The following is a 25798-nucleotide window of genomic DNA, read 5'->3' on the forward strand; positions in this document are numbered from 1 at the left end:
TGACAGTGACAACTACTAACACGGAGGATGACATTTTACTCGACTGAGGTTCCCTACATTTAACAAAGCCCCCATGAGGAAGTGTTGCAGAAGAATGAAGAAGATGGATCTTCTTCACACACACCAGCTAAAAGGTTAACAGCGCCATCGCCACACAAGGTGCTATTTATTATAATTAACAAACTAATTTTAATAAATTATTAAGCATCCAGAATGTGTTAAGCAGAATTCACTTCTTACCCCCCAAAACTGTCTGCATAAATAAGGGGACATGATGCTTTGTTTCCCAGATCTAATAAATACACAGGACAAGTTGGCCACTGCTACATTTGCATAATCTGTTGTGTACCCGAGGGTTTTCCCTAAATTCTTCACTTCTGACATCTTTATGATTTCAAATAGGAAGGAATCCATGAGAAAGTTCTAGAGAAAACATTTTTACCACTAGTTTGATGTCAGCAGTCCAACCCAAAGAGATAACGACACACTTCTTATTCAGTGTTGACTACCTTATATTTACTAAATGGAGGCAGGCCTTATTTTAACAATAGCCCTTGGCCCAAGGGTCACAACAGGATTCTATGTCAACTTCTATTCCTCACCGGATATGTGACCTCAGCATCATGCTTCCCATTTTCCACCTCACCTTCCTCACGTCCTTAGACAGTCCTAGGCACCCAACATCAAAGTGGCTTGAAGATCAAGCGAGATTGCACTGGACCAGAGGTTTCGCGGTGAGTACGTTATTGAATGGGCTACTACTGCCTGAGCGGTGGAATTTTGCATGGCAACAGGAAAGAGAGAACGGAGTTTCAATGGAGAAATCAGTTCTGTGCTGTATACATCCCAAGCTAACAATGAAGCCATCCATCAAAACCCTCAAGCCTAACACGCATCGCAGTTGCGCGATTGGAGGAAGCTGCGTTTATTCTACGTTTCTTTCATGCCTTGATTAACTGGCATGAGTTACCTGAGGTGTCAGGTCTAGGCAGGTTGATGGGAAGAGGCCACGCTTCCTGGAGAAGGTGAAGTAAGAGTAGTATGGAGGGGATAAACTGAGAAGCCATCTGGAGATCTTTATAAGAAAAGTCTGCACGTGCATCTTCTAAAGTCCCACCGAGTTAGTGCAGAGTCCAGGTTCGGGATGACCCAGGTGGAGAAAAGCACCATTAGCAGGTAGACCAACTCATCCCAGACTCTCCTGGGACCTGAGAAAAGTCTCTGGGAGCCAAGATGTGTCAAGAACACGTGTTCTTTTTCAAGAACACATAGGGTAGTGTTCTCATAGTTCCAAACATGCTGACTTATTTTTTTCTCCCCTTCAGCTCCCACTGCACCTTGTCTGGTGGTTGAATTTTCACTGTGACTAACTTAAGGAGGCATAGCATCTCCTCCTGTGTAAGAGAGTGGATTTTGTGGGTTTCCACTCCAAAGGTGGACAGGGGTGCGCTCATGAACCTTTCTCCACTTTAAATTTTAAAATGCCCATTTCTGTTTTAAAATTTAAATTTTCTATTACGTTCACATTTGCTGGCTAACTAGGCAATCATAAGTAGACTGTTCTCTGCCCCCCTCTTCCTTTTTGGCCCACAAAAAAATGGTAAAAGAAAATCTAATTCAAGGAAAGACATTCATATAGAGCTGGAGTTCAGCATCAAATCCAACAGGGACAATGAATATATTTGTCGGTTAAAGAAACAGGAGATCTGGGTGTTAAAGGACACCTGACAGAGCACTGCGGTTCACAATGGCTGGAGTAATGGCACTGATATAGAAGTCCCAGTCTATGGGGGACAGGTGGGCTTTCCCTACCAGGGAGAGCTCTGGCATTATATGGTACCTCATTTCTTTATGCTACTTTGTGACTTAAAGCAATCCTAGTCTTTCCAAAGGACTTCTATGACCCTTTGTGAATCTACAGTTTTCTATCTTTGGGGTACGGCATGCACATATATGACACCATCAGAAAAATGCTAGGACTGGAATTGAAGGTGGTGTGGCTCTAGAATAGCTCTTGAGATGACTTATTATCTCTGTGGAGAACTGTATGTCACACCACATATCACACATAGAAAAGAAGGCACGTTTGGCTCAGCTGACCCCAGCATGGAAAGGTCAGGTCCAAATGTCCCTTCCCATGGAATTCTCTGAGCATTCAAAAGAGTAATGTTCTTCAACTTAACAGCAAGCATCGGCCGAAGGAAGCCAGCGATCCCTGTAATTGGGTTGCAATTCTGACAATGGTCTGTGTGCTCTAGGGAGAGCCAAGCATGTTCTATGTTTACAGATGTTCTAGAGTTCCCAGCACAGGAGACTCCTTACATTGGCCACTCATATTTCTTTCAGTCATCATTTGCAACATCATGGTTATAGTATCTTGTCCCATGTAAGGCCTAGGTTTTCAATAGTTGAGAACAGGCTCTTGAAGGGACTCAAGGTTCTAAGATAAGCCCTGACCTATGGGAAAGGCTGACCAAGACATGTTCATAGGCTGTGAGGCTGCGGTTTGTTCTGCCCTTCCTTGGCCAATGACCACCATGGTGCCCAGTCTATAGGGGTATGGTTACCTGTTCATACTTCTCCAGCTCTGTGTGGTAGATTTGTCTGATCTGTGAGAGTTTGGCTCTGTAATCGGAATGCTCCACTGAGTTGTCTGAACCTGCACCCCCAGAAGCTGCCGCTGCTGCCGCTGCCGCTGCCGAGCCTCCGCCCTTCTCAGGCCCCGCCACCCCTTCTGCTAGCAGCATGTTGTCCAGTCGCATGAGCTGGGGGTCTGTGGGCTCCTCTTCTTGGGCTCCCCGAATACTCAAAACTACGGAGAAAGACAAAGGGAAAAAGAAAGGATTAGCAGCGGCAACTCGGAAATCATTTACCAGACACAAACTATAAGAATCCAACTGTTTCCCTCAGTTAAGCCAGCTTCCAGATCAAGTGTCATATGGTATGTGGAGATCAGAGGACAGGAAGGACATCGACTGAGAAGATGGGAATGTGGAAGGAGATACCTGCTTTGCTCCAAAGAAACTACTTATATGAGATACCTAGGATAGGAGAACAGTGGGGTTGAGACCAGAAGAAGGGGCAAGGGAGAGTTAGTATGATACATGTGGGGGTTCTCTTGGGGAAGACGAAAGAAGTTTCTGGAAGTCAGACACTGTGGGTCACAGCTATAATCCCAGCACTTAGTGAACCCAGGAAGGCCAGGAGTTCAAGGTCATCATTGTGTATTTGTGTTCATGTGCATGTGTGAGTGTAGGTGTGTTTGCTCATGAGTGCCAGCCTGGGCCATATGAGGCTTTGTCTCTACCCACCTCCTAACAAGATGGATAGCGAAAACACAACCATGTGAATTTAGTTAATGCCGCTAACCTGCACATTACAAAACTGACAAAATTCCCGTTATATGCGTTTTACTACCATCAATGTAGGACTGCAAACATTAATTATAACAAAATGTGATTTTTTTTACTTTAATCTTCAAACAGCCAGGTTTCAAACAAACAAACAAACAAACAAAAAAAGAGCATCTCTTACTTTACATTTTTGTTTGTGGCTTTTACTCTGTTAACTTTCACTGTAATATTGAATTAACCTGTGCTGTCATTTCCGAAATAGCTTCAGCAAGGTAAATCCAGTCCATGGAATTAAATCTTGAGAGATTTTCCCTGGACTGGCTGAAAGAATAGAGAGTAGTGTAGAAAAATACAAAGACAAATCGACCCTGGCATAGGACATGCTGCTTTTGAAAACAGAGCTCCATTTATGGTGGGTGGTAAGCTTTCTGTCCTGTGCAAAGTGAGGGTGTGGTGTTTGTAAGAAGCTGTTTTCATGGATTTGCCCAACCCTGAGTTCAGGTAGAACAAAGTTTCAGATCAAAACCAGGCTATGTTTTAGGGAAGCACCACAACTTTGTGGGTGGGGGTGACTTGAACTGAAGGAGATGAAGTGAGTTTGCAGAATGGCTCACAGGAGAGTTGCTTCTGTGCCTCCTGAACACAGCCTGCCTTCTGATAAACAAACCACTCAACTAAATCCAGTTGTGTCATCAGTCGCCAAGTTTTTGTTGAAAGAGAACAAGAAGACCATTTTCAGTGTTGGGAAAACAAACAAACAAAAAACCAAAAGCAATAACAAAAAAAAAATGGAGAGAATTCTGAGAACAGAAGAGGAGGGAAGGGCAAGGATGGAGGAGAGGAGATCTAGGTCCTAGTAGATGCGCAAGAACTGTGAGAGTCAAGAGCTGTTTAGGGTACGAAGAGGACAGACCAGAGCTAGCTGTCTCCTAGGCAGCTCTCCCTCCTCCAGGGGCTGTGGTGGGGAAGGTAGGAATGAACTCAACATAATGATGTGAGTATCACTGCTGGCTGTACCCACATGTTCCTGGCTCACAACAGATAGCACCCCTCAGAATGAAGTGACAGTGCATGCCTGGTCCAGAAGGAAAACTACAGCATGGCTTTCTTCCAACACAAGAGGAATGTCAAGAGTTGGTAGGAAAGGTTATCAAAGGTATTGCTTGATGACGACAGAAAGGAAAGAAGGAAGGAAGGAAAGATATAGACCAGAAAAGAAACCTATCTTCATGCATGCTATAATATCTGGGTACCCATTAGTTTTACCCTTTCATACCAAAAGCTCTTCCATGCACAAATCAAGTTGATACGGCGGGGATAACCGTAAGGTGAAATGATTGTAGAGGTATACTTGGAGGGTCCCCCTTCCATGAAATCTAATTCTGTTAGACTCAAACTTCCTATAGAAACAGCCCTTTAAGTGACAATAGAGTCATGTTCTTCTCTACGTTGCACATTTTTACTCAGATCTACAAAATCCTCAGACAAACTCAACACCAAAAAAGGCTCCTTAACATAGGAACTAGATGGGGACACTCCTTGTGGCCTGCCAGGCTCTGAGGACACTGAGCATCTAATCTTCCACATGTTGGGCCTCAAAGTCCAGCTGTCATCACATCCGAGGTAGGTACGAAGGCATCGTTTATAGGGCTTATTGGTATGTCTCTTCGCTTGGTGAATTTTAACCACTTTATCAAAAAAAAAAAATATATATATATATATATGAACTCTTCACAAATTTTAAAGAAGAAATTACCCCTGAGCTATTGAAAAATGAATATTGCTTTTCTGTTCTGAGGCAATATTTGAAGCCCCATTCATTCATTCATTCATTCATTCAACAAAGTCCTACTATACATATCCATACTGGTCTCAAGCTCATAAGGGCCCTGCTTAGCCTTCACTGTATGCTAGGATTACAAATACATCCCACTGTACCAATCTCTGAATCAAGTCTTCTTACTCAGAGATCCAGTCTATTTCCTTAAGAAGAAACCAAATCAAACTCGTTGGGATAAAGAAAAAAATAATTTTCCCATGATGCTAAATAAGACAGTAATATGTCCAAAGGTGTCTCCTGGTGACTCTGCAGCCTATGGCCCTTGCACGTGACCCATCACTAAGACATGATATCATCCTTTCTCACCCACAGCAGCACTGTCAAAAAGAACGTGCTACCCATCCGTTGGCACCTGCCATTCCAAAGCAATGTTAGGCACTTCTCTCCTCCAGTAAAACAGGTGCCAAAGATGGCCTCCTAAACTCCCAGCTTTAGCAAAACCAATCACGAGGAAGAATAAAGCTAGGTCAACTGGTACTCAGAGAGCACGGATCAGGCAGGTGGTCATGAGCAGGTTCGCACTGTTGGTTCCCATATACCCGATATTTCCTCAGCACATTCTCTCTCCCTACTCCTCTGGGTTTCAGTCATGCCTGTGCCTGGGTGCTTTTAAACAACCAAGTTCCTCCTCATAAACTCTCCTCAACCTAATGAATATCTTGCTTGCCCTTGATATTTTTGATCTTTTTCAATAAGGCGAGGATCTCCCTAAGGACGCTGTAGAGGGAATGCGGCCAACAATGGTGGCCTATTGTATAATAACATGCCTCGCCTACCTAGACTGGAAGTCTCTGCAGACAGTGCATTGGGATGCATTCCTCGGTGGCGAAAGAAGATTTACCTACGGAGCAGTGGGGCTGGCAACAATAAAGGCGCTTGAATTTTTTTACACGGTAAATGCTTTAAATAAATACTCGTTCAAAGGAAAGTGGGTTTGCGAAGACTTATTACAATTGTTTTATAGACGTGTTCTACCAGAAATTTGAAAATAAGAGAATGAAAAGATGCAGGGAAAAAAAAGTCCAGAAAGACCCCCCCCCACCCCACCCCCAAACAGTGCACCATTTAAATTATATTCTACTCATGAAAGACTACACTGGAAAATGTGCAAGAGCTAGACACAAATAGGGGAACACTTTGTTGTGCCATAGTACATGGGAGGCGACTGTTCTGATGGTCTTGGGGTGTGCATGTATGTTTAAAGAAGGCAGGGAATTTTGCAGGTCCTTGCTTCTTCCTAGGACAAGATTTCAAGATTCTAGTAAACAACAACAACAACAACAACAACAACAACAACAACAACAACAACCAGGTCTATGAATTCCCTGACCCGGAAACTGTTCAACTAGTCAGTTAAAAAGAAAATCCCACCAGCATTAAAGAAATAAGTGATACGGCTAACAGATGTGACGCTTCCTATTTATGGCTTGAAGTCAGTACTCTGGTGACTTGGAGACAAAATGTGTATTTAAAAGCTCCTTTTTATCTCTCCAGCACCATGCAAGACTCAAATGAACCTTTCACTGGGACACCGGAGATGTTAACACTCGTCCTCCAAGATCCAATTTCAACCAACCGAGCTGTTACCTAATCCAGCAGCCATCACATATGATCAGGTTGCCGCCTCCCTGATGGGTGCCCGGCACCCCTCCCTTCTTCCCATTCCATCTCCTGCCCAAGAGCTTTCCGTGAAACTGGGCTTTAAAGGGTCCCCATGCCTGTGCATGCTGGTGCATCCAGGGTTCTAACAGCCCCACTGGCTGTACCTAACACCAAGGTATTTATCCCGGTTTAGGTAATAATTCTTAAAGAAGGAGTTTCCTACCCACAAATCACCCCCTCCCATTCCAATAAAGACAGAGACCAGTCACGACGGGTAAGTGATTTACACAGAGGTTGTCACAGTCTTTAGAAGGCACCAGAAGTCACATTGCTGTTATCACTTGCCCTAGGGTTAATCCTGTGCTAAAACTCCAGAGATAAGGAGATTGTCACAGCCTGGTTGAAGCAGCTCTCACAACTGGCCACCTGCGGTTCAATCTTTATTTATTTTCTTCACACAAGGAGAAAAACAAACCAAACCCAAAGGCACATTCAAGAGAGCCAGTGGGAGGGCTGTGCAAAGGATTGTTTTGTCCTTGGCTGAGCAATACAGCTCGGGAACCGCTCCCTGCTGGTGCCCACTAGAGGGCACTCTCTCCCCACCGAGGACTTGTTTAAAGGGTCCCAACAGCCACCAACATCTCCATGGAGCTGGGGAACTGGGATCTGCTCAGATTTGAGCTCCCAAATGTGGGCAGACGGGGAGGAGAGCATATTAGCAGAGGACATTGTTTCAGGGTATGGAGTAAAACTTGAAACTCGCTTAGCTGGGCCAGATAAAGAGACCATTGGAAAAGATAACCCCTGGACAGACACAAGGCTAAAAAGCCTCTTCATGGTTTCAAAGCACCAAGGCAGAAGCTAGATTTTTACAGTCTCTGGAGCAGTTTGGAGTTCTGTCTTTCCAAGACGAGCTACCAACCCCAAGCCAGGCAGGACTTTGAAGCCAGTGGAGGAGCTAGGAGTAGTCTGCCCTTGTACTTTTAGAAACTGGAAAATGTTTAGCCCCTGGGACCCTTTGTGCACACTGAATTGCATCATCACCTGGCAATATAAACACAAACTCTGCTAGCACACTTACAGATTATAAAGGTGGGTAACTTTGCTAAAAATAAGGCAGGCTCCTGCCACCAAGAGAGTGAGCTCCTAGAAGCCAGTGGTGACCCAGCATGATCTCATGACTCAGGTATCGTGCATCTATTCAGGTCCTTTCAGAGCTCTTGTGCACGCAGCCGAGTAGGATGTAGGACTACGGCATCTTAGGCATCTGTGTCCCGCCACCCTTCTAGGCCAGGCAGTTAGTTCCTGGTGTGTGCACCCCCCTCCGGTTCTAAGTTGTACAGAGAGAACGCTTTTTCTCTCCCATCTCTTCCACACCCATTTCCCAAAACTAAGATCTGCCTTTCAAATGTGACCATTCTAAACAAGTAAGACTATGCTGACATTAAGGCAATGGCTTTTGGAGTGAGGGAGAGCCAAGCACAGGACCAGTATCTGTGAAGGGTTTCTCTGAGGCCTAAGATTACACCAGCTGCTTTCAGATTTGTAGATCTCCGCCACCCCACTACTCCACCACCCCGACCTTTCAGGGTGTGTCATTTCTGACAGGCACAGTCATCATCCACATACTGGTGGACACTCCTCCAGCAGGAAAAGGACTAAGCTAGGCGCTGATTCTTCTAAACCGTGTCGGGACCCATATCTCCCATTCCTTAGTAGCCTGAAGCTTGGGGTTGTACTTATGGGCGCTCATCCCTCCCAGTTCTCAAGCCTCTTCTGTCTTTGATGAAAAGCTGTCTTGGTGAGTTATTTTAAAGAGTCGTCTATCAAGTAAATGGAAATGATTAACCATTTGATTTCCCCAGTTTCACAATCCGGCATTTACAGGCAGCTGCCAGACAACGGTTGATGGATAGGCTCAGGAGAGAGCCTATCGGAGTTCACTGTCGGAACTCAGACTGTAGAGGACCAAGCGGGAATCTTCCTGGCTGCTGGCCTAGAATGGCCTCTTCAGAGGATTCCAGTGCACAGAATCTGGAGATCTGGGAATCACTCTGATACACGGTATTGTCCCCTTCGAATCACACAGGAGTTTGTTCGGGTCAGTGGTCTCCTAAAGTGTCACCATTTGGTATGAAGACAAGATATCTTTCAATCCTTGCAATATTTTCCTGGGTTCATTAATGAGCAGGTATATATAAACAGCATATGGGATCAGAAAAGGACTTGTCAACTTCCTTCCAACAACGAGATAGTGAGGTCTTCAAGTGTTTCAGTGCGAGCATATTTACGGAGTGTTTCTTATGGTATCATGGCTGCCCTGATTTTCAAAGGGTGCTCTAGCCAGGAACTGGAAAATGCACTCATTTCTTCCCACTTGGCCCAGAGCCGCAACACGTGCACTGCGGGTGAAGTTTTAAGGCAGGAGATGAAAACAAAAATACAGGGTACTCTTGGGGATGGTTTTTACTATTTTGAGCATTTATGTTTAGGAGTTTTCTCTAGAGACCTACCAAGTTTTTCCCGTCTTTTCTCTGGGCTAACTTCTGGCCCTTCTGGTCACAGGACTTGTACTTCTCAAGGGATGTACGGGCATGGATCCCATTCACACGTTCCCTGCTTGGCACACCGAGTCTCCCCGGGCCAGCTGGCAGGGAGAAAGCTAACTCACTGGACAACAGGCGCCTGCATTTCTGGACGAGTGCCGGCTGCCTGGTGACGGACTTACAGATCTTAATAGATAAAGCTTCTACAGTGGCTCAGGAAACCCTCTTTGTAACAAGAAAAGCTACAGAGGTTGGGGGTTGGGGCATGGCTTCATATGACCTCTGCCCTCAGATCTGTGTACTCAAGACATTTGAGGAAAGGGAATGAGGTAGGGGAGAGGGCCAGGGTAGGGTGTGTAAGGCCTGGGCTGCACATGGGAACTCAGGATGTGGAAAACCATTTCCTACTTAGTTATACATAAGAAGCATGGGAGATATGGAGCCAGTAGCTGGAGGATGCTGCGCTCTCCACAGAGAGGAAGACTTCTCTCTACAACAGCATCTCCTACAGCAAGTCACTACGGAAGGCGGGAGGGGTTCCTTAATGCGTTCTTGCCTCAAGCTGAAAACATTTTGTGGATTAAAGTCATCCTAAGATGTCCAGAACATTGCCTGGTTCTTGCTGGCTATGATAAGTTCCCCAACCCCACCAGCAAACTCTAATATCCAAGAAAATATAAGTGTACATTCAGGCTTCTCTTCACCCAGTTCTACAATGCAGCTTAAGGATCCTTGAGGAAAGTACAATGAGATAGAAGCGGGGATATCCCATGCTAACCCACATTCCAGACTCTTGCTGGGGGACTTTGCCTCATTTTAGTTTCAGTTTCCTCGTCATGAAATAAGTAGTGATGATACTGATTTGTCACCATTCAGACTATGAGTAAAATGAGGTTATTGTTATTTATGACGATGATGACAGTGACAATGATGTTTTTTTTTAATTTGGTTGGGTTTTTTTGGGGGGAAGGGGGCTCTACATAACCCTGGCTGTCCTGGAACTCACTATGTAGACCAGGAGGACCTTGAACTCACCTCTGCCTCGGGAGTGCTGGGATTAACACAGGCTCAGACCTATTACTACTACATCACTCCTGAGGCGAAGGCTGGAGGATCAGAAGTTCATTATCACCCTCGGTTACATACAACGTAAGTAGGAGTCTCCCCTGCACTTTGTGAGACACTGCCTTTCGGGGCTGATGCACTGGTAAAGGACCAGAAATGACAGACTTAAGAGTCTGGTGTCTGGTTCCTATATGTTACAAATGTGTAACAAAGAAAGAACTGGCACAAGCCAGTGAGTGCACCCACAAACACGGGCATGGGCAAATACATACACATAGGACTCGTGTGAGGACGAACAAGTCCTGGTCAGTAACAGCATCATGTCCCACAAACCAATCATTCTTCAGTGCATAAAATGTATGCCAATATAGCATCTGCTTTTTCTCCCCCTTCCCTGTTGCTGGGGCTCCTATGCTACTAATCTCCTAAGCACTGTAAGGTCCCCCTGCTTTAAAACTCTTGTGTTTTATTTATTGGAGGAGGAGGACCAGAGGACAACCTTGGATGTTGTTTCTTGGGTCCCACACTGGCTTTTCTTTTGAAATAGCTTCTCTGTTGCCTTCAGACTTACCTATTGGTCTAAACTCAACACAGGAGATGTCACAGGTACCCACCCACCTATCTCCTCCTCCCTGCTGTGCCTAAGTTGTGTGTGGTCTGCTTTTTATATAAACTCTCTGGACTGCATTCTCCCCAAGCCAGGAAGCATCTGTGTCCTCCCAGCCTTTCAGGGCTCACATTGGATATCTCTGCCACTCTGAAAGGCTTCGAGAGAGACCCTCGGGAACCATTCGACTCGGAAGTAACCTCACCTCGGTCAGACAAGCGAGCCTAGAAGTCTCTCCTTTAGTGGTTGCTTTCAGAATTCCATTAAAAATAGATAAATTCCAGTTAGAAGAGAGCAAAGACTCCATTCATATCCCGAGGTTTACGAAAGCAGGCTTCAGTTTGAAATTTGGTTAGGATTCAGTGCTCACAGAGAAACTCCATATTTAAAACATTTAAACCAGCTGCTACCGCAGGATGTGTGGCATGGGCGGGCGCTTGCTCTCACCTTATGGATGTCAATGCTTAGGCTAACAAATATCAGCCCTGAGCCAACGAAACTTTCCTGGCCATATTCACAAACTAAATAGTAGCAGAGATATTTTTCTGTCTAACTTTCTTAACGGTGCCATCAGCACAAAGTTGCTTACTTGTTTGTTTTGTGGGACTAGGGGTTGTACCTAGAGCCCACTGCATGCTAAGCAAGGACTCTACAAGTTATCTCTAACCCAGCCCAGAAGTAAGTTTAAAATAAAAACCATCATGTTCTCAAAGAAATCTTTCCAAGTTTTTTTTTCCCATTGAATAATCTGGGGTCAGCTTCCTTTACAATAGAGTGGGTGACCTGGAGATGTTCACAGACCCTGAGGGGCATTTGCCAAGTTCTTGGACAACCTAGTCCTCATACAATCTGTGTATCAATTTCCAATGGTGTAGAAGGTAACATACATGCTGTGGTATTTTCCCAGGTGCTGAAGGAGCACCCCACCCCACCCCTTCAGCAAGATGGAAATGCTAACCTCTGCTGGTAACAGCCAAGAGGAGGTGGGAAGACCAAGGACAGACAGACAAGGAGTTTATGTCAGGATCTAGAAACAGGTGCTGTGTTCTAGCTGCCGCCAACTTTTCGTTGGCCTGTATAATTCTATTTGTCTTTCCCTGTCTGTCAGACCTGTGACCTCCCTGAATAAGAGGACAGAAGCCAAAGGTCAGGAGAGAAAGGAAGATCACATTATGCTTGCAGAGAGCCAAAAGAAAAGACTTCTTGGGGCCTCTGACAACCATTATCACTTCAACCCCCACTGAGGGCAACAGAGCAACCTTTGAAATGTGCGTGTCAACCACATTAATATGCATGCAGCTCGGTGACTGTTATGATAGGACCTGGGCAAGAGACCACCTTGAAGGCTGGCACAGAGGTGAGAGTAAGGCATGATCTGCTTGTTTCAACTTTTGACAACTTGATTTTTCCCCAGTGTGCACAGCTGCCTGGAAGAAGGCAACTTTGTAGCTTTGGGTGCAGCTCACAGGCCACGTGACAGAGCCCCAACCAATGAGAGGCAAAAGGAAGGAGGGGTACAACTCTTTGGGAACTTCTTGAAAAGGGAAAACGCCCTTCTTGTGGCTTTCTCCTTTTCTTCTGCAGACGGCACCCTAGCAGTCTTGGTATGCTATGAGATGGATGGGGCACTGGAAGTCACACCCAAGAGGTAGATGCGAGTGATGTAGACGTGCGTGAACTTGGATATCAGCGTGGGCTCTCTCGCCTCTGGAGAATGAGAGACGAATAAAGCTGCATTTTGTTTAAGCCATATTTTGGGATTTTTCCGGAGTTTTGTTTACTCTTGGCAGCTTAATTAATCCAAGCTGATACAAACTGTTAAGAGGATAGGAATCTAGAAAGCAGAGCGATTTCATGTTGGTTAGAGAGTTACAGGGAATTAGAGAGAGGCAGATTTGGGGGGCAGCTCACAGCAAAAGCCAGTGACAGGAGAGCTTCTCCACTGGACAGAAAGGGGCTGGGCCACTAGGGGGCCTCTCCTGGATTCCCCCAGAGCCATGAGTGGAGGCTGGAGAAGCCAGAAGTCTTGGTGAGTGAACCTGGGAAGAAGATGGTACCTGGCTAGGGTACTAAGTGGTCTAAAAGAGTCATTGACTTTGACCAGGAATGCAGGGGCGGGGAGAGGAGGGTGTGCACATGAGCTGCTAGGAGTGCCTTGCTCCCTCCAAGATGAAGAGGTGATAATACCATGCTCAGTGGAAATTAAACTCAACTGACCTTGAAGCTGGAGGCAAATAGAAGAGATGTAGCAATCGGAGGGGAAGTTCTAACTATTTTAGACCAAGAGCTGGAAACATACCTACAGATACACAGCGATGCTTCCCCACACAACAGTAAAGTAAGGCTTGGAGCCAAAGCTGCCTTCAGAACGGGTCAGGTGCGGAGGACTGGGAGGGAGGTGGGCTGCTCTACTTACAGAATGAAGAGCAGCCATTCGTTATGGCTTCCACACATCACCTCAGCTAAGACACTGGGTTTGTGCGCATGTGCATTAACTTTCCATTTTCTAAAGCAGCACACACCTGTCCTGCCAAGACAGTGATCTCAAGAACCCCATCTCAAAAGCCACCGGCTCCCCAACCTTTATTGATAACAAGTCACCAGGCTATGCCATTCTCCATACAAGGGAGACAGAACACAGCAGCACAGAGACAAACAAGAGGCTTTTTCTGCTTCTCAGAACTTTCTGGCAATCTCCAGAAGCCCCCAGTCAACGAAGATTAAAGACCAGATAGGAACACTGAACGCTGACTGTCTAGAGTCTCATCACAGAGAGAGACACGAACTGAGGAACCCTGGTTGCGTTGGTGGGTAGGATGTGGGCAGGGCATTAGGGTTCTGAAGCTCTAGGTTGCAAAGCATACCTGTCACAATCCCTTGTTTAGTCTCTACATAAAAGAGACAAATATCTCATAGAGACCAAGAAAGCTGGCCTGCTGCCTTTAGGTGAGTGTGTGAGCTTGTCTCAGTAGGGTATTCAGAACCTGTACCTTTCCCCAGGGACTCAGCCCTCTAGGGTAGCATTGTCTTCCTGGGCTCTCCTCCATGGTGCCTCTCCCTCTCCTCCCAGCACAGCTAAGTGGCTGACTCATGAACACATAGGCACCTGCTGGCCAAGTGGGTGGCACTTATCCTGAAGTCGCGCTCAGGCACTTACGTTCTATCCTGAACAGGCCTTCTCAGACGCCGATTCTGGTTTCCAGGGGACATTTTAAAGGAGAAGTAGATTTCGAGCAAATGATTGCAACTTATGGAAAATAATGCGCTACTTAGCGTCTGCAGCAGACATCCTGGCAGGCAGCGAGGGGAAGCAGCGCCGGAGCAGATGGGCGCGATTAGGCTCAGATTTTCAGATGGGTTTTTTGTTGCTGCTGCCTCTGCTTGTTTCTGCACACTTGTGACACCAGAAACTCAGGGAGAGTGCCCACTCCTTCCCTCTGAGCCCTGAGAGACAGCTCCCTACCCCCATACTTATGCTAGAAGCACCCACCCCGAGGGGAGGGACAGTGGGCATCATGATTGGCACGATCAAAGTGTGTCTGTATCACAAGGCTCTGGCTAAAATACATCAATGGCTGGCAGAGAGATGGGTAAGGCACTAGCTTTGTTTTCCGTTAAAGATTCACCTCGCTGAGGCTGGGCCTTACTTACCTCTGCTCCTACCATATTTCCCCCCAAAGATGTGCCTTGTTTCTCATTCACCTAGTGAGCCAACATCTCCCCAAATATATAATAATGGCTTCAAAAGTTCCAGAGCTTTTCCTCCATCATCACCATCACCATCACCATTACCATCAACACCACCACCACCACCACCACCACCATCACCACCACCACCACCACCACCATCATCATCATCATCAACATCGAATCTCCAGTCTGGCTTAGGAAGCACCTTGGGATGGCACTTTATGAGCCTCTCTGGACTTGAGGAGAGCCAAGCCAATAGCACACAGTTTTTGATAGGTGTATGTGTGTGTGTGTACATGTGCACGGTGTACATATGTGTAGTGTAAGTGCATGTATGTACCTTCGTGGAGAAATGCAGACGACTGGCTCTATCACCCTCTGCCTTATTCATTTAAGAATGTGGAATCAGCTCACAGCCATCAAGGCACATGTGTCCTGATGCCACCTATATAACCATGCGGGTATAGGGATGTGCAGTCACACCTGAGTTTTCACGTCGAGACTGGGAAAGTGAACTCAAGCTCCCATGAGTATGCATGACATCCCTTATAGTACTGGGAGAAGACATCACTGTAGCCAGGAAACTTGGGCAGGGGATTGAGTTTCTTAGTTTAAAACACAGCTGCCATTTCAGAAGCCAAATTCACTTCTCTCTTTCTACATTGCTGCTTGGCAACGCAGTTAGCACTGGGCTTGACTGCAGACAGGCCATGCCCCTTATGTCTAAGTGTCAGCTTCCCAGATCGGCGAAAATAAAGTTCTGTTTTGGCACAAGGTCTGATGTAAAGCAGACTGGCACCAAACTCACTATGTGGAGGAAGATGGTCAACTCCCAATTCTCCTGCCTCTATCTCCCATCTTGCAAGGGCTTGGGATTACAGGTGCACACCACCACATCCACCTCAAAACAGAATTTCCTCAGCTTGCTCAACAAGCTATTCCTCCAAAGACCTGAATGATCACCCTAGCAGACAGCTCCCAAGGATCTGGTCTTGGATGGCTCATGCCTCAGATACAGAGACCAGAAGAGAATGAAGGTGAAATTCTTCAGAATCTTAGGAAGAGGAACAATTTCATGAAGTAAAACTGACAGAACCGGAGCATCTCTGATGACGTTTTTGTGGGAATAAAACTTTACCCATCAACTTGTCAAAGTTTAGCATAGGTACTGGAATGTTCTGCTGATGGTATGGGAGACTAAGCCTGTTATTGTGATACGGGAACTGAAATGCACTGGAGTCAGAAGGGTGGAAGGACTGTGTGGGTAACCTCAGTTGGGGCTCCTTCCCTGGTCCGGTCTCACAGCTGCCTTTCTTGGTGCTCAGGGGTGGAGTGGGCAGTCGGCCATTAAGGGGCAGCCTGCAGCTTCACAGGACAGGGGTCAATGTTGGCTTCTATGCTGTCTTTTACAGAAATCTTTTCTGTTCTTCCTAAACTAGCCTACACCAGTAAAGCTGGTAACAAGGTGTCATTTCCACAGCTTCAAAAATGCCCCTTTTCTGTCCCAAGAGAAGCAGGAAACTCACAGAAGACTTTGCACACCACACCACCAGAAGTTATGATGAAGCCAACGGTTCTTTTAAAAGGTGAATTTGCCTTTGCTTGCAATGCCAGGAGGCTGAGAGCTGGATGCTACTCTTCCTGATAAAGGACGGTGGTTACCAGTTGGTACTACCCCTTGGTTTTTGGTTCAGCAGCACCCACTATGATGATCTTCCAGTTCCTGGCCCTCGATCCATTTTGCAAGCCAGAACCTCTTCACCACCTCTATGCCAAGATGACCCAAGAGCCCTCAGACATAGTACAGAGAAAGGCACCTTGAAGGCTCTAAGAAAGAAACGCCTAGCCCTGTGTCAAGATCTTACAATGTTTGTAGAAAAAAAATTCTCCCTAAAGAAAAGTTAAGATGTTATGAACCTTTGAGATTGACCTCTAAATGGGCACCCAAGTCATGGCAACATCTGAAAATAAACTAGCTAGTTTGAGACTTGTTAAGAATTTATCCAGGGTTAAATGGCTCTGCCTCCTCTTCCAGCCAGCATCCCAAGAAACAGAGATTGGTACAGATCTAGAAACATCTGCTTTAGGCAAATGAATAATAAGTTTTTGTTTTAAAACTTGGGGTCACCATGACACGCTGCAGAGCAGAGAGTAGTCCAAAAGAGGCAGGGATGCAAGAAAAAACCCAGATAGATAACGATGCATAGAAAATAAGAAGCAGGTTTTTCTTTAATTCTTCTCTCTGCGGGCCACCCCTGTGGTCCTGTGATTGGCTGGCCTCCAGAATCCAGAAACACTGTAGTAGGTGCCAGTGTCCTGGGACTAACTACTCAGTTTGACTCCATGAAATTCAGCCCTGTGGTTCATCTCACGACTCTTATAAAGATTCCTGGGACTGTTTTAAAGATGCTAAAGTAAATGTCAAGGAACAGCTTCCCCACTTATTTTTTCTGATGGCTAAGCATTTTCTCAATTGATGTGGAGAATAAAAGATACCTACTATCTCAGGTGGGCAGCCCTCCTTCTTCCTCTCTCCCTTCTTCCCTCCCCCTCTCTCTCCCCTCACTCCCACATATGCACAGTGCACTCAGAGTACTCACAAATGTAAGACTACAGATCTAACACAGCCATCCAGTCAAGTTTTAAACAATAGCCCAGATATGGAAGCTATAGTTCCTATTACATGAGGATGGACATGCTGAACTCGTGCATTCATTAATTCTTCACAATGAAAAAAGGGAAATTTAATGCTTATACGTTAAAGCCTGTCCAGTGCTCAAATCGGGTTGAAAACTTTGCAGTCACTTCCATGGCTTTGTTTTGGTGTGCAAAATTTACTATGGTTCCTTTTGAGTTCTTCTTCCAACTACAAACTAATTTAAGTTTACAAGGAGAAGAAACCCCTGTGGGTAGAATTCATCCATTTGAAGAATATGCTGATCTTGAAGAAACTATGATTTCCCTAGAAATCAAAGATCAAAGTTGGAGAGGGGAAAGCATTTAAGGAAGTAAAGAGGACTCAGGGAAACAAAAAAGGCTTCTTAGGGGAGGGAGACAAAATAATTCACAGAATGTTTCTGGATCAAGAAGCATAATGGGGACACACGTCCCAGTGGTGAGGACAGAGCATCACACTATGTCCCTTCTGCTTCATGCCTTAGTGCCTGCTCCTGCAGGGGAGACATACCCTTTATACCCAAGCAACAGCCAGGTTCTTGGGGATTGGCATTCTCTGCCTTCCAGAAAGAAAGCTGGGAATGCAAGATAAGAAGGAACCCAGCTCGGGTGAACTGTGCCCAATGCCTAGCAATTTATAGCGACTTACCCTTGGGCCCCTTCTTTTATGAAATATACTTAGTTTGCTTACCCATTAAACTTAAAAAAAAAAATCATCTTTCGGGGTAGGTTGGTTGCTAAGCTGGTAAAGTGTTTGCCTTATTAGCGTGAAGAGCCTAATTCAATCCTTAAGGATCCACATTGGGAGGAGGAGGGGAGAGCCAGGTATGGTGGCACACTCTCATAATCTCAACCCTGAGAAGGTAGGTAGAAACAGATGAGTCCCTTTCTAGGGCTGGTGAGCTTAGCCTAACTGACAAGGTGAGCCTGATCTGTCAGTTATAGATCCTGTCTTTAAAACAACAACAACAACAACAACAACAACAATAACAACAACAACAACAATAACAGCAACAAGTGAAGACAGTAGAGGGAGGAAGGGTTCCTAAGGGATGACATCCAAGATGGCCTCCATATGCATATGTGGTACATACGCTCACAGACACATCATTCCCTGAGTGAGCACTATGTCCTAGACAGATACTGAGGGCCTGCAAATACAAAGACTAAAGAAAGGTATTCCTGAGAGGGACAAAGGATGACCTGGGAAAGGCAGGACCAAGAAGATTATTGTTAGAATGCAACTCATAGAATGGAGTGTGGTGGCTGAAGTCTCTTCATCCAGTCCCCTCACAGCTAAGAAAGGTGACATTTATCACAATGTCATACTCCAGAGCAGACTGCCACATGTCCAGAGACACCAAAAGAACCCAGCACATGGTGATGCAGAGCTTACCAGAGGCCAGCTGCTGGAGACTCCTGGCAACTACTCAGCATCCACTCACCCTGGTATCCCTCAACCTAGCATTTCAACAATAGAGAGCCACAAATGAGCAAAATCTTGGGGCTGCATCTGGGGATGAGGTACCCCACACAGAGATGAGAATCCTAAGGTTGCAGTGGACAGGAATGAGATCAAAGTCACTCTGAGACAGGTGTCCCCAACACACTTCCTCTTCGTGGACAAGCAAAGGCTGCAGAGTATTGCACACAGGCCACAACCCACCCAGCAGACCAGTGCGGGCTGGCAAAGTGGATTCCAGGCTTCTGAGGGCTCAGAGCAGACTTTGCCTGTGAGAAAGCATTCACTCAGTCTAGGCAGACATTTTTTCCCCTGGGGTTGGGCTGGCTGGAGTCTGTGGCTGGCAAGTTCACCACACACTCAACTTGACCCACCATAGTCCTTGCTAATTCGGCTCTCAAAGTGCATTGCAAACCTCATGAGGGGCTGCCAAGTCTGGGGCAGTGGTCTTTGCAAAGGGCTCCTGGAGGTAGAAGTCTCAGCCTTTGAATAGCTGGCTCCTTCTATTCATGGGGAAGTAAATATTTAAGCTTCTGGCAGACAGACTGAGAAAAAAATGTAGCTGCCTCAAACACTCCATTCCTTACCCATCCCAAGCCATGTTGAAGCCACACACCCTGACCCCAAAGGAAGCTTCCTCAGCATGGGGAGGCCCAGATCCCAACCAGCAATAATTCTACATATAAACAACTCTTGCTAGGCATGAAGCACACACCAGACAGTAATCAGCTTATCTAATAGAACAGGCCTCTTTGCCTACCACACAGGAGGATTAGTGGGCTTGAATTACAGCCGTGAAGTGTAATCATGCCCAGATCGACACTGGCAAAGGATACTGTATATTCCTGCTGGGCCGAGAGTTGTTGGCGCACCATGGTGTACCTACAGGGGATGAACAGGAAATGCTTGCCATGGTAATTATGCCGGGAGGTAGCAATTGAGAAGTGGGGAAAGGCAAGTATTATGGGAGTAAAACGAGACGGCAGCTGATATCCACTCCCTGGACTCCTTTCAGACTTGGGAAGGTCTTGCGGTTACTGCGTTGGAGCAGATTTTTCTTGCCCATTATAAACAGAAAAGCCCCCTAAGCCATAGCAAGGGGAGACAGATACTCTCCCTCACTTGACCATGAAAGCATCTGCAGTGTGCTCCGTAGAGTAGAACCCACAGCCCCCAACCATGGTGATGCCTATGGTATGATGTGGATTGCCTGAGTGGGGGCCCAGCTGACAAGGAGTTACAAAGGAATGGGTACCAGGGTTCAGAGAAAAGCGATTACATTTGTCAATCCCATCTTCACCTTGAAGATGCCAAACCCAAACCGAGGCCCGTGGCACTTGTCCCTTCTGTCTCCCGGATGGAAGTGTCCCATCTTGCTTGAGATTCTGGGGTCTCACTCTGTGTTTGGGGTGGGGGTGGGGGGTTCTTCTTTACTTAGTAAATTCCATGACAGCATGCACCACGGCTTCTGAAGTGGTTTTAAATGGCCTCCCGGATGCTTGAGAAGGGAAACGTTTTCATATCCCTGTCATTTGCTTATAAATTTTTAAACCAACCTCTTCATAGCGACTGCCCATCCTCTAAAGCCAAGAGGTTCTTGTCTTGGTCTCCTAATGAAAAAGCAGTCACCCCCTTTCTGATACTCCACATCTCTCTTGCCATCTAGTCTGTTTTCTTATTTATATTTCTTTAGAGATCAAAGAATCCCTCCAAGGAAACTGACGGTCACCGTGGGTTTCCCAATACTCCCTAAGTGTGACTGACTTTGAGTGCAAACTTGTTGCTCATTTCCCCATGTGGTCCCCACCACGCCTGCCCATCTTAAGTCAAATCTTTCTTTAACCATATTTTTTCCCAATAGCTATTCTTTAACACCCTTCCAAAATCTGGCATTAATTTATTTTTGAGACAGGGTCTCTTCGATTATACCAGGCTAGCCTTGAATTTTCTAGGTAGCCCAATATGATCTTGAACTTCTGATTTTCCTGCTTTCCTGTGAGTCCTGGGATTAGAAGTGAGTTCTACTGTACCTAGTGGTGCTAAAGACAGAATCCAGAGCTGCATGCATGTTAAGTAAGTACTCTACCAGGAGCTCCAGGCCAGTCCCCAGTGGGTAGCTTCTTCCCATACACTTAGAAGAATGGGTGGGAGTGACTGTGTAGCACTCCACTAGAGACAGTCCATGATACGAAAAGAGCCATGACCACCAAGGCATCCCTTCTGATGATATACCACAGTCACTTGCCCTGCTAGTGACAACCCACCTCTCAATAGCTCATTCTTAAAGCTCCAATTGCAACCCCCAAACCACTCTCCACACTTAAACAGCATGGCGGTACCACACTGTGAGTGCTAACTCCATGGCCTTTGATGAGAAATATAGAAGTTCAAGCTATTATATCCAACCATTGATAGGAGCGTGAAACTAAAGCATAGTCTTCTTGAGGACACAGATGAAGATATATCCTGAGTCTATTCCATCCATGAGAAGGAAGTTGAACTGAGCAGGTGACACTGTTCAGCACATCAGGGTGCAGAAGACAAAACCAAACAATTATAGTATCAAGAAGCACTGTGCAACGTTGACTGCATGTGACACAGAATTCTCAATTCAAGAAGAAGAGCTTATTCCAGGAATGTCATAGTAAAGAAGGAACCTCAAACTCATTTTAAACTGCAACTCAATAACTCCAGCATTCAAAATTATGTCACCAGCACAGGCTCAGTGGGTACAACAGCTCTTAAAAAGCCACAGAATGGGAAAAGGAGCCAAGAACATCCAAGAACCGCCTTCATAAGACGTTAAACGAATTTGGCCATGCAATGGCTTTGATATGGAGAGCTGACTAAGGCTGGTGCTCAGAACTGGATGTGATCACATCTGAGAAATCAGATCCTGCCTGGGGGACACTTCCTGGTCCTGAGCCAGCAGGCAACTCCTTCTCCTGATGGGCTTAACCACTTATTGAAAGCCTGGCATTGTGTGTGTGTGTGTGTGTGTGTGTGTGTGTGTGTGTGTGTGTCTGTCTGTCTGTCTGTCTGTCTGTCTGTCTATGTGTTTGCTCAGACCACCAATCAGCCATGGCAGACATCACAGAGCCTTGCATTTCAGGCTTTAGTCAACTATGTCTCCACAAAGGCATTTGGGCAAGGCTACAAAACTCCCCCACTATGCCATCCCTTCTGAAGCTTCAGATATGTGGTCCAGGGAGTGGACACGAGTGCTCAGAGGTTGCTGCCAAGCCCCAGTCATAGTTTTCCACATTGATCTGTAATCTCGGCATCAGGGGGTCACTCTGCAATGAAGTAAGTGGCCTATGTAAAATGGGACATGGCCCTTGCCTTCAAGCCATCTAGTGAGTTTGATAATCACACTCTAGAACATCAGTTCTCAACCTATCAGTTGAAACGTCTTGGGTGTCAAACCCTTTAACAGGGGTTTCCTAAGACTACCCCCCCCCAAAAAAACCCCACAGATATTTACATTGATTCAGAACAGTACCAAAATTACAGTTATGAGGTAGCAACAAAAATAATGTCATGATTGGGGGAGTCACATGAGGTATTAAAGGGTTGCCCCATCAGGAAGGTTGGGGACCATTGCCCTTAGAAGTCCCCTTAAATTTATCCTCCTAGCTGACATCTTATGGTCACATCAAACCAGTGTACAGAATGGCTAGTTAAAGTAGGTGACTGACATCACTTCTTTGACCAGAACTTAAGGTGTCCAAGGTGCTTTAAACCATGTGTGTGGTTTTTCTTCAATACAGACTAAAATAAAATGTGTTGTTTAACCCCAAAGCTCAAGGCAAAGAACTAGGCAGGGAAAAAAGAATCTGTTTTGCTTATCCACTGTGGTGGGAGCCTTGCTGAGAAAGAAATGCTGCTGTTGAGTTTCCTACCTGTGGATAAAATGGATTTCACAGACCTTTGGATGAGAGGGATCAGGTGATTTCCTGGGAATACATTAAATGGCCTTTTGAATTCTGGTGAGGAGATCCTGCACCCCACACTCTTGGGATAGGATCCAAACGGGAATCCAGCTCTACCTTCTCTTACCGAGAGCTCTGATTTCTGCATTCCATTCTTCTTCCCTCATGGTCTCCCAGCCCCCCTTCCAGTCTGGAGGCCCAAACCCCATCTCAGGCAGACAGGGCTGGCGGGGGCAGATGGGTAATTTTTCCTTTCAGCTTTAATGGCTGCTATTAACAATAAGTTGCCTTGCCCTACTAATGGCTCAACTTTCAGCTTTTCCTCTGATTGCCTATGAGTAACACTGTGTCACATGAGCTGTGTTTAACAGAGGTGTAATAAATGCCAAAGAAGAAATATTACCCAAAATAAAAAAATAGTTTGTCCCAGTGTGGCCAGGAGCTCAAGCCTCCCAGTGATGCCCATTTCAGCTTCCTAAGCATTTCCATTTGCATTCTTCTTTTAAAGGGTCTCTGGGGGCTTTAAGAAAGCTGTTTTAAGAGAAAATCCAGAAAGACTGTAGTGAATGTCAAGTGCAGGGAGTTCTGTGTTCAAGACAACAGACAGACTGACATCAAGGGACTCTTTGAGACAAGAGGAGAGAGGCAGATATGAAAGGTCATTTATTATTATAAACAAGGCAGTCTGCCCTCCTTTCTGTGTTCAGAACATCAGGCCTGGCTACCGGGGAATTGCTTCAGAGATATGCGGCTGAAAGAACCCCCCAATACCACCCCCTGCACCCCCTACACCCCTAGTGGTGCAGAAAGATTCAAATTCTCCTTTAATTGCAAGCAAACTCTGCTCTCAGTTTGACAATAAGCAAAAGCCATCCTGTTGTCTGTCTCGCAAAGAGTAGCTGGTTGGATCTGTTCCTCTCCCAGAGAAGAAAGCAATAAACATTGAAATCCCTTGTCAATCCCTTGGTTGAAGATGTGGGCAGGAAGTATTTCAAATCCTTAAGGTGTTCAGGGAGAAGGAGGAAAATGACAGAGGAAGGAAGAGGTCTCCCGGGAGGCCTGGGAATGAAGTGTGGTAATCCTGTGGGAGGGGGGCTCTTAGGAGAACTGGGAGAGGGTCATTTTCTCAATCACTTCGCTGACAAGGATGGGACAAAGAGACCGAGCAGCAGAACTCAGAACACATGAAGGTACAGATGCTGGGCGTGTGCCAGCCTACGGCGCCACCTTCAGAGTTCACTGCCCTTTTCTTTCCATATCTCTCAAGCTCAGGGCAAAACATTCACTGCGTATCTAACGGAAGACAGAAAGGGATGGAAAGACACAGAGAGGCTGGGTCTTGGCTTCAGAACCATACTTGTTCAAAAAAAAAAAAAAACCCTCAGAACCGTCAGTGTAAATAGAGAGGGTGACAAGTTTCCATTGTGACAGTAGACAATGCATCTACATCAAAACATTATGAGGTATATGATGGAGACATACAATTGTGTCTGTCAGTTGGAATGGGAGTCGCAGCAGAGTGGGGGGGGGTGTAAGCAGGATAACGGCATAACCACACTCTATGGGAGAAGATCCATCAAGAGAGCTTGGTAGCCCAGACAGGTGCAGTGCTATACCCGAGAGGGCAACCTAGCAGGGAAACATGGCAGGGAAAATGACTTTGCCCTGGCGGGTCTGACTATAAGGAGCAAGGAGGCCGAGGCACACAGAGCACGGGAAGGGACCACTTGTGGTGGGACTCCACGTGGTCATGTGAAAATAGCAATGGTTCTGATAGGGGTTCACACCCTTGCTCTGCTACTCTTGACCTCTGGTCCTGGGCAAGTCACTCTAAACGATCCATTAAATAGCAAAGGTGGGACTCATAGGCCCCGTGGTTCAACTGCTATGTTTATTGAACCATAGTAACTGGAGAGCCAGCACTCTCTGAAGAGGCACTGATACCTGGACAGTCTTCTCAAAGCAAGTCGGGATGCTGCTTCTTTTCCTTGAACCAAAAAGGTCTCACATGACCTCATCCACATTGTGCAACCGGATCCACACACACACACCAGGCTTCAGAGGCAGAGTCTTAATTCTCATTTTTTTTTTTTAGGAAGGTCGCTCAGAAAAGTTGAAACCAGCTCCAAATGATGGAGTGCTCCAAGTAGAACCCTCCATGACCCATGTGCTCAACACTGCCCTGGCTTACCCGCTCCCATTCAGAGCCATGTGGACAGTATGGCAGAGTCTATGAATTAGCTACCATTTTGTGAGCTGAGACAGGAGAGTCAAAGGGCAGGGATGCAGGGAAGTTCAGGCATATAGAGAGAAAGTGCAAGGTTGTGCCTGGCCTTGTCTGTTTCACAGAGCAGGTGGAAAGAGGCAGGAACTGGACTCCAATCCCTGGTATTAATATCATACACCGTGTCTTAGTCAGTTTCTATTCCTGCACAGCCATCATAACCAAGAAGCAGGTTGGGGAGGAAAGGGTTTATTCAGCTTACACTTCCCCACTGCTGTTCATCACCAAAGGAAGTCAGGACTGGAACTCAAGCAGGTCAGGAAGCAGGAGCTGATGCAGAGGTCATGGAGGGATGTTACTTCCTGGCTTGCTTCCCCTGGCTTGCTCAGCTTGCTTCCTTATAGAAACCAGGACCACCAGCCCAGGGATGGCACCACCCACAATGGGCTGGGTCCTCCCACCTTGATCACTAATTGAGAAAATTCCTTACAGCTGGGTCTCATGAAGGCATTTCCTCAAGGAAGGCTCCTTTTTTTGTGATAACTCCGGCTTGTGTCAAGTTGATACACAGAACTAGCCAGTACGTAACCTTTTCCGACACTCACAGACCAGTCATTTCTAAACATTTTGCAATACAATCGCAGTCACAGATCCGAGGTTCCCCTTTGGTACATAGGCCTTAGGTTCACAGTCAAACTTCCTGCTTATGACATCACTTCCGTTGGCACGGAGCACACAAAAATCTAATCCGATCTACAGGGGCTGGCCACAAAAGAACTTGTTCTACTGGCTCCATTAAAT

At 46.1% G+C, this 25798-nt stretch overlaps 1 protein-coding gene across 7 annotated transcripts in view; it reads right to left on the reverse strand.

Moving 5' to 3' along the window:
- Positions 1-25798, reverse strand: part of Pbx1 (PBX homeobox 1) — a 309646-nt gene that overhangs the window by 88536 nt on the left and 195312 nt on the right. For all 7 annotated transcript variants that reach the window (XM_087580979.1, XM_087580978.1, XM_087580975.1 and 4 more), the window contains 1 exon segment: positions 2568-2812. In XM_087580979.1, coding sequence (XP_087437105.1) covers positions 2568-2812 — 245 coding nt within the window.

Source organism: Rattus norvegicus, chromosome 13 (genome assembly GCF_021556685.1).
Source record: "Rattus norvegicus strain SHRSP/BbbUtx chromosome 13, alternate assembly SHRSP_T2T, whole genome shotgun sequence".
NCBI lineage: Eukaryota > Metazoa > Chordata > Mammalia > Rodentia > Muridae > Rattus > Rattus norvegicus.